Source organism: Lucilia sericata, unplaced genomic scaffold (assembly GCF_015586225.1).
Source record: "Lucilia sericata isolate MDLA Ls3-8-SP2 unplaced genomic scaffold, ASM1558622v1 Contig001822F_arrow, whole genome shotgun sequence".
In the NCBI taxonomy this organism is placed as follows: Eukaryota; Metazoa; Arthropoda; class Insecta; order Diptera; family Calliphoridae; genus Lucilia; species Lucilia sericata.
The window spans coordinates 27,390-37,570 of NW_023995719.1; the positions used below are offsets into that span (position 1 = coordinate 27,390).

The 10,181-nt window shown below is 32.3% G+C and overlaps 1 protein-coding gene across 1 annotated transcript; it reads right to left on the bottom strand.

Moving 5' to 3' along the window:
* Nucleotides 1–8,944: 8,944 nt before the first annotated feature.
* LOC119612750 (neuropeptide-like 4) lies at nt 8,945–9,546 on the bottom strand. Its single transcript, XM_037968608.1, has 2 exons — nt 9,437–9,546; nt 8,945–9,369 (listed from the first exon to the last, which is right to left on the bottom strand). The coding sequence occupies exons 1-2, from the start codon at nt 9,446–9,448 to the stop codon at nt 9,202–9,204; spliced, it is 180 nt and encodes a 59-aa protein (XP_037824536.1). The 5' UTR covers nt 9,449–9,546; the 3' UTR covers nt 8,945–9,201.
* Nucleotides 9,547–10,181: the final 635 nt, after the last annotated feature.

Below are 10,181 nucleotides of genomic sequence, written 5' to 3' on the forward strand. Positions count from 1 at the left end.
AGACTATAGAACTGTCTATAGTCTGGACTACAGAAATATCTATAGTCTGGACTATAGAACTGTCTATAGTCTGGACTATAGAACTGTCTATAGTCTGGACTATACAACTGTCTATAGTCTGGACTATACAACTGTCTATAGTCTGGACTGTCTGTATAGTACTGTCTATAGTCTGGACTATATCCAGCCTACAATCTGGACTAGAGACCAGTTTATAGTCTTGCCTATAGACCAGTATACAGTCTGGTCTATGTTGTTGTTTTATTTGGTTTAATTGTTTATAGAAACTAAATAGAGCACGATCAACAAGTAACATATGCAGCAATAGGTATATTGTTATGGTTAAGTTATTAAAAAAAAATATAGTAGTCAGTTAATATATAGTAGTCTGGGATGGAAGATTGTGTACGATGTAACTTTAAAAGTGGCGTAGATTAAGGATGCTGTATTTTAAAAAATAATATCTAAAGCCTCCTTAATCTTCGCCACTATCCTAATATTATTTTTACTAGACTTTTTAATGGAATTTAGATTTTTTTTCGGTCACTATGAGCGTAATTTTTCATTCTTCTAAATGGACTGCCAACATAAAACAAATCTAATGGGGGAAATATTTAGTAGAAATGATGGTGGAGGAATAAATTCGCATGATATTTAAAAAAAATGTTAAATTTATTGAAAAACCACAATTAATTTAAAACACAAAACTTCATTTATTTAGATTAATTACACAATTTGGCCGACAATTTGTATTTTCAGAAACAAAAATTTTAGAAAGATTTTTCGAAAAACTTTTAAACAAGTATGGGAACATTTTTCAAGAATCGTATGTAAAAAATCACTTCTTTAAAAAAAATTACTTATTTCTATGTACTCTTCCCTAGTTGATACAGAAAATAACTCTAAACACGTGAACATCTCATGCCACGGTACAGTTTCTCATATTCAATTGGCAACTCTTATAATATTTATTATTCCTAAATTACACGTTGACACTAATTTAGTTAATTAATGTTTATAACATTTGTAATGTAACTACATATCAAAAAAAAAAAAAAAACTATTAAAAGCCTATAAAAAAAACAGGAAAAAACTAATATAATTTTTCACCAAATTACACATTTCTCTGTGTTTTATTAGTTATTTTTTTAGAACATTTTTCTGGTCGTTTTTGTTATTGTTTTTATTTTAATTTGTCTACGAACCATAAATTAGTTGTTTTACGTAATTTTATTTAAAATACTCTGCTATTTATTGGGAGGTTTTTTTAATAACATTTAAATATTTGTTTATTTTTCTAGGTCCAATAAAACTGTGGCTAAAATGTTAATTTGTTGAATGGTTATTGCTAAAACAGTATAGAAATGCCTACATTACATGAAATAAATAAATGGAAATGTTTTCACATAATTATTTGAAAAATATTTAAATTATTTTCGAAATTAAAAGGGGATTTGTTTGTAATTTTTTGTATATACGAGGGGTGTGTTGAATTAGAAAAGACAAGAAATGAACTAGAACTGAACTAGAATTGAACTAGAACAGAACTAGAACAGAACTAGAACAGAACTAGAACAGAACTAGAACGGAACTAGAACAGAACTAGAACAGAACTAGAACAGAACTAGAACAGAACTAGAACAGAACTAGAACAGAACTAGAACAGAACTAGAACAGAACTGTCTATAGTCTGGATTATAGAACTGTCTATAGTCTGGACTATAGAACTGTCTGTAGTCTGGACTATAGAACTGTCTATAGTCTGGACTATAGAACTGTCTATAGTCTGCACTATAGAACTGTCTATAGTCTGGAATATAGAACTGTCTATAGTCTGTTTCTATAGTATGGACTATAGAACTATCTATAGTCTGGACTATGGAACAGTATATAGTCTGTTCTATAAAACTATCTATATTCTGGACTATAGTTCTATCTATAATATTGCCTACAGAACTGTCTATGGTCTGGACTAAAGAACTTTATACAGTCTGGACTATAGTACTTTCTATAGTCTGGATTATAGAACTTTCTATAGTCTGGACTATAGACAGTTCTATAATCCAGACTATAGACAGTTCTGTTCTAGTTCTGTTCTAGTTCTGTTCTAGTTCTGTTCTAGTTCTGTTCTAGTTCTGTTCTAGTTCTGTTCTAGTTCTGTTCTAGTTCTGTTCTATATAGTCTGCTGTATACAACTAGCTATAGTCTGGACTATAGAACTGTCTATAGTCTGGACTATAGAACTGGCAATTTTCTCGACTATAGATCTGTCTATAGTCTCTAGAACAGAACTAGAACAGAACTAGAACAGAACTAGAACAGAACTAGAACAGAACTAGAACAGAACTAGAACAGAACTAGAACAGAACTAGAACAGAACTAGAACAGAACTAGAACAGAACTAGAACAGAACTAGAACAGAACTAGAACAGAACTAGAACAGAACTAGAAACAGAACTAGAACAGAACTAGAACAGAACTAGAACAGAACTAGAACAGAACTAGAACAGAACTAGAACAGAACTAGAACAGAACTAGAACAGAACTAGAACAGAACTAGAACAGAACTAGAACAGAACCAGAACTGAACTAGAACAGAACTAGAACAGAACTAGAACAGAACTAGCACAGAACTAGAACAGAACTAGAACAGAACTAGAACTGAACTAGAACTGAACTAGAACTGAACTAGAACTGAACTAGAACTGAACTAGAACTGAAACTAGAACTGACTACTAGAACTGAACTAGAACTGAACTAGAACTGAACTAGAACTGAACTAGAACTGAACTAGAACTGAACTAGAACTGAACTAGAACTGAACTAGAACTGAACTAGAACTGAACTAGAACTGAACTAGAACTGAACTAGAACTGAACTAGAACTGAACTAGAACTGAACTAGAACTGAACTAGAACTGAACTAGAACTGAACTAACTGAACTAGAACTGAACTAGAACTGAACTAGAACTGAACTAGAACTGAACTAGAACTGAACTAGAACTGAACTAGAACTGAACTAGAACTGAACTAGAACTGAACTAGAACTGAACTAGAACTGAACTAGAACTGAACTAGAACTGAACTAGAAACTGAACTAGAACTGAACTAGAACTGAACTAGAACTGAACTAGAACTGAACTAGAACATGAACTAGAACAGAACTAGAACTGAACTAGAACTGAACTAGAACAGAACTAGAACAGAACTAGAACAGAACTAGAACAGAACTAGAACAGAACTAGAACAGAACTAGAACTGAACTAGAACTGAACTAGAACTGAACTAGAACTGAACTAGAACTGAACTAGAACTGAACTAGAACTGAACTAGAACTGAACTAGAAACTAGAACTGAACTAGAACTAAACTAGAACTGAACTAGAACTGAACTAGAACTGAACTAGAACTTACTAGAACTGAAACTAGAACTGAACTGACTGAACTAGAACTAGAACTAGAACTGAACTAGAACTGAAACTAGAACTGAACTAGAACTGAACTAGAACGTACTGAACTGAACTAGAACTGAACTAGAACTAGAACTGAACTAGAACTGAACTAGAACTGAACTAGAAACTGAACTAGACTGAAATAGACCTGAACTAGAACTGAACTAGAACTGTACTAGAACTGAACTAGAACTGAACTAGAACTGAACTAAACTGAACTAGAACTGAACTAGAACTGAACTAGAGAACTGAACTAGAACTGAACTAGAACTCGAACTAGAACTGAACTAGAACTGAAACTAGAACTGAACTAGAACTGAACTAGAACTGAACTAGAACTGAACTAGAACTGAACTAGAACTGAACTAGAAACTTGAACTAGAACTGAAATAGAACTGAACTAGAAACTGAACTAGAACTGAACTAGAACTGAACTAGAACTGACTACTAGAACTGAACTAGAACTGAACTAGAACTGAACTAGAACTGAACTAGAACTGAACTAGAACTGAATTAGGAACTGAACTAGAACTGATCTAGAACTGATCTAGAACTGAACTAGAACTGAACTAGTACTGAACTAGAACTGAATTAAAACTGAACTAAAAATTATATTCAAAGTATAATTACGAATATTTTATTAACCGCAAAGTGTAATCTTAATAAAATTTATAGAATTGGAATGTTATTTAACAATGAACTGATGAATTTTTTTCTTGCCAATTAAAATCCATGAGATTCAATTTATAGTATTTATGCAGAAAATATTTTCTGTGTAATAATTAATAATAAACATTCCTTTTTTTGAATAGCGCAACAAATTGTAAAAGTTTTTATTTACAGAATTTATAAAAACACAGCACTTGCAGTGAACGATGACGTATACGTTTTTTATTTGTATAAATTAAATATTACTCATCCACCATGCTGGTCAATAAATAAATGCTATATCAAAATATAAATACATAATCAAAGCGCAACAAAACTCTCGAACCGACACTTTAACACCCACTCACAACAGAAGGTTAAATAAAAAGTTTAAAAGTGTGAATTCTGGAAAACGACAAACTTTTGTATAAAGTTTTTTCTTCATTCTCTCTTCCTCTCTCTCTCTCTTGCTGCAACACTCTTGGTAATATTTATATACACTTTTTGTGTCCGTTTATTCAAGTGTATTTGAAAGCCTCTGCTTCTCATTAAGGACTTATCAAAATAACTGCATTTAATGGATATTACAACTTAATCTTTGGGATAAATTAAAAAAATAAAATAAAACAAAAACTGCTGGAAAAAAGTCCAGGCAATTCATAAACAAAAACCCAAAAGAAAATAAAGGAAATGAGTTGAAATTTATAAACAAATGAGTAGATAAATACCAAAAAAAACTGTAAGAAAAGGCGAAGAGATGAAGCAAATCCAAAAAAGTTTATTACAAAGTACTTAAGGATAAATTTATACATTGTTTGTGAAAAGGATGCTTTTGATGGATCCGTGATAAACTTTTAACGCGTCCATTTTTCTGTTCAGTTTTTGCTGTATGTTTTTATTATTTTTCTTTTATTCATACTAAATTTTTGTTGTAGTTGTTGTTATTATTGCTGTCGCTCTTTTTATTTAGTTTTCTTTGCCACTTAACATTTAAAACTCTTCTTATAGCCAGCAGAACACTTTAACTTTGTTTGTTGTTGTTATTGCTGTTGTCTAAATAAAGCTTTCATAGCCTTCACTCATTTTCCCTGGTGTTGACAAGACATTAAGTATTTGTTGCTAATGATTATGCTGCGGATACTCACACACAACAAATAGTACTGCTGTGCTGCTATTGCCACTGACGTTCCTTATTTAGTTCCACACTTTTTTAATTCTCCTAGCAAAACGTACAGTGGAACTCATCACAATTCATCAACTGAACTAGAACAGAACTATAACAGAACTAGAACAGAACTAGAAGAGAACTAGAACAGAACTAGAAGAGAACTAGAAGAGAACTAGAACAGAACTAGAACAGAACTAGAACAAAACTAGAACAAAACTAGAACAGAACTAGAACAGAACTAGAACAGAACTAGAACAGAACTAGAACAGAACTAGAACAGAACTAGAACAGAACTAGAACAGAACTAGAACAGAACTAGAACAGAACTAGAACAGAACTAGAACAGAACTAGAACAGAACTAGAACAGAACTAGAACAGAACTAGAACAGAACTAGAACAGAACTAGAACAGAACTAGAACAGAACTAGAACAGAACTAGAACAGAACTAGAACAGAACTAGAACAGAACTAGAACAGAACTAGAACAGAACTAGAACAGAACTAGAACAGAACTAGAACAGAACTAGAACGAACTAGAACAGAACTAGAACAGAACTAGAACAGAACTAGAACAGAACTAGAACAGAACTAGAACAGAACTAGAACAGAACTAGAACAGAACTAGAACAGAACTAGAACAGAACTAGAACAGAACTAGAACAGAACTAGAACAGAACTAGAACAGAACTAGAACAGAACTAGAACAGAACTAGAACAGAACTAGAACAGAACTAGAACAGAACTAGAACAGAACTCGAACAGAACTAGAACAGAACTAGAACAGAACTAGAACAGAACTAGAGCAGAACTAGAACAGAACTAGAACAGAACTAGAACAGAACTAGAACAGAACTAGAATAGAACTAGAACAGAACTAGAACAGAACTAGAACAGAACTAGAACAGAACTAGAACAGAACTAGAACAGAACTAGAAAAGAACTAGAACAGAACTCGAACAGAACTAGAACAGAACTAGAACAGAACTCGAACAGAACTAGAACAGAACTAGAACAGAACTAGAACAGAACTAGAACAGAACTAGAACAGAACTAGAACAGAACTAGAACAGAACTAGAACAGAACTAGAACATAACTAGAACAGAACTAGAACAGAACTAGAACAGAACTAGAACAGAACTAGAACAGAACTAGAACAGAACTAGAACAGAACTAGAACAGAACTAGAACAGAACTAGAACAGAACTAGAACAGAACTAGAACAGAACTAGAACAGAACTAGAACAGAACTAGAACAGAACTAGAACAGAACTAGAACAGAACTAGAACAGAACTAGAACAGAACTAGAGAACTAGAACAGAACTAGAACAGAACTAGAACAGAACTAGAACAGAACTAGAACAGAACTAGAACAGAACTAGAACAGAACTAGAACAGAACGAACTAGAATAGAACTAGAACAGAACTAGAACAGAACTAGAACAGAACTAGAACAGAACTAGAAGAGATCCAGAACAGAACTAGAACAGAACTAGAACAGAACTAGAACAGAACTAGAACAGAACTAGAACAGAACTAGAACAGAACTAGAACAGAACTAGAACAGAACTAGAACAGAACTAGAACTAGAACGAACTAGAACAGAACTAGAACAGAACTAGAACAGAACTAGAACAGAACTAGAACCGAACTAGAACAGAACATAGAACAGAACTAGAACAGAACTAGACAGAACTAGAACAGAACTAGAACAGAACTAGAACGAACTAACAGAACTAGAACAGAACTAGAACAGAACTAGAACAGAACTAGAACCAGAACTAGAACAGAACTAGAACAGAAACTAGAACAGAACTAGAACAGAACTAGAACAGAACTAGAACAGAACTAGAACAGAACTAGAACAGAACTAGAACAGAACTAGAACAGAACTAGAACAGAACTAGAACAGAACTAGAACAGAACTAGAACAGAACTAGAACAGAACTAGAACAGAACTAGAAACAGAACTAGAACAGAACTAGAACAGAACTAGAACAGAACTAGAACAGAACTAGAACAGAACTAGAACAGAACTAGAACAGAACTAGAACAGAACTAGAACAGAACTAGAACAGAACTAGAACAGAACTAGAACAGAACTAGAACAGAACTAGAACAGAACTAGAACAGAACTAGAACAGAACTAGAACAGAACTAGAACAGAACTAGAACAGACAGAACAGAACTAGAACAGAACTAGAACAGAACTAGAACAGAACTAGAACAGAACTAGAACAGAACTAGAACAGAACTAGAACAGAACTAGAACAGAACTAGAACAGAACTAGAACAGAACTAGAACAGAACTAGAACAGAACTAGAACAGAACTAGAACAGAACTAGAACAGAACTAGAACAGAACTAGAACAGAACTAGAACAGAACTAGAACAGAACTAGAACAAGAACTAGAACAGAACTAGAACAGAACTAGAAAACAGAACTAGAAAAGAACTAGAACAGAACTCGAACAGAACTAGAACAGAACTAGAACAGAACTCGAACTAGAACAGAACTAGAACAGAACTAGAACAGAACTAGAACAGAACTAGAACAGAACTAGAACAGAACTAGAACATACTAGAACAGAACTAGAAACAGAACTAGAACAGAACTAGAACAGAACTAGAACAGAACTAGAACAGAACTAGAACAGAACTAGAACAGAACTAGAACAGAACTAGAACAGAACTAGAACAGAACTAGAACAGAACTAGAACAGAACTAGAAGAGATCCAGAACAGAACTAGAACAGAATAGAGCTACATACTTTCACAGACATCATTATATTTTCGTTCCTATTATTTCATATCACTCTGTCAACTGGCAACAAGACAAACTTTTATTTAAAACCCACAGAAAATCCTTTATGTGCGTTTATATGAATATGTGCATTTGAATAGAATCAGTTAAAATGTAGTGTGTACTCCTGTTTTAAATTTTTTCTATTTCTCTTGCAGCATTCCCCGCATTTCTATTGCTTTGTTATTTAGCCAGAGTTGCTATTTATACTGGTTGTCGGTCTATCTATAAAACAGTATATCTGTCCGTCTGCCCATCTGTTAGATGCCTGGCTTGTTTGTAGCTGCTGTTTTCATTCTTGATTAATTACTCAATGGTTGCAATTTGAATATAACGGCTGCTTTTTTTGTATCCTTCATTGGCACCAGCAATAGTAGCAAGTAGCATCAGCAGGGTAATTGCTGCTGTGTATAGTTATAAATATGACAAAATACGAAAGATAGTTGCAATAGCAAAAATTTGTTTAATAAGTGTGTGTGTGTGTGAGTTGTTTTTTATGGAAAAATTTCTTTACACAATATTTCACTTGATAAAGTATTCATTTAAATATGAAATTAAGGCTCAGTGAAGTTAAATAGCAATAGATAAATAAATGCATAAATAATTACAATTAAGTGTTTTTAATAAGGACTGTGTTGTTAATTAAGAAAATAATATATGTTTATGTATGTATGTGTTAATGATTGGTTAGTTATCCTGGTACCTGTAAAAAGTCAATTAGAGTTTAAAGTTCACTCTCTCATGATCTAATGTAGTATAAAATTCAACCGGTAGCCGTTAGATATCTCAATAGCTTATTAAGTCTAGAATAGTATAGTCAGATAGCCAAGACTGAGGGCACAACGTTTAAATCGAATAAAAAAAACAACAAATATTTAAATTTTTAATGCAAAAATTTTATCAACACAAATATCAAAGAATCAACAGAAAAGATGAAAAGAAAAATAAACTTAATAATAAAATATAAAATAAAATTCAAATGCCAGCGTAACAATATCAATCATATTTTCCATGTGCGTGCTTAATAGTCAATAATCGTAATCCATAGTAGTGTTCAGTGTCTGATAAATCCCCAAATATTCGACACTACTACTACATCGCTGCCCTTGATGTTAAGGAAATATCTCAAATTTAACCATAGTAGGCATAAGGAGAAGCGTAGTAACCACCGCTGTAGGCATAAGGAGTATAGAATTGGGGAGCTGGTTCAGGGCTAGCTACTGGACGGGGAGCTGGAGCAGGCAAGGGAGATGGAGAGGCCATGCTGACAGCGAACAAGGCAGCAATGAGGACAAAGACCTAGAAAGGAATTAAACAAATATTAAAAATAGTTTTTGAAAATATTCCTATAATTTTAAAAACTTACGAATTTGAACATTTTGATTAGAGTTGTTTAAGCTTTTGCGAATGAAATGCTTTTAATGCTTAACTCCACAATTTACCGTCTTATTTATACTGATGAAATGACGTTAAATAGTTGATCTTATTTTAAACTATTTTGGGTTTATTTATTTGTTTTAAATATATTCTCTTTAAGTGCAGAATTTAGAATTTTATTTATTATTTCTTGTATATAGTTTTATTATGAAGTTGTGCTTAGAATAATTAATATTTGAATTTGTTTGTTCTTTAACATATATGGTTTCTGTAGAAGTTTTATTTCAAAACTTATACGTTTTCCACAACTAACTTAAATATATCTCAATTACAATTTCAAATATAACAACTCTTAAGCTGACATCATTCAAACAGAATATGTAGACATCATCAATGATTTACATATTTGCATTAAAATGTTTACTTCATACTATTATTTACTACAGCCTGTATTGTAAAAATGCATCGATTTATTGACAAACTAAACCAGAAATGACAAAATCATAGACCATCTGTCTGTGTAACGTAATTTAAAAGTTTTATTTAAATGAAATTTTTGTATGAATTAAATATCAAATAAAATTACTTATTTACGCATGTCCAGTTGCTGCATTCTGTTACAGTGACCATTTATTTATATTTTGTATTTTATTTATTCTATAAATATTTACTTTAATATACGAGTTTGTAGGTAGGAAATTTTATTTAATATGCATTTTTATATTACTTAATTT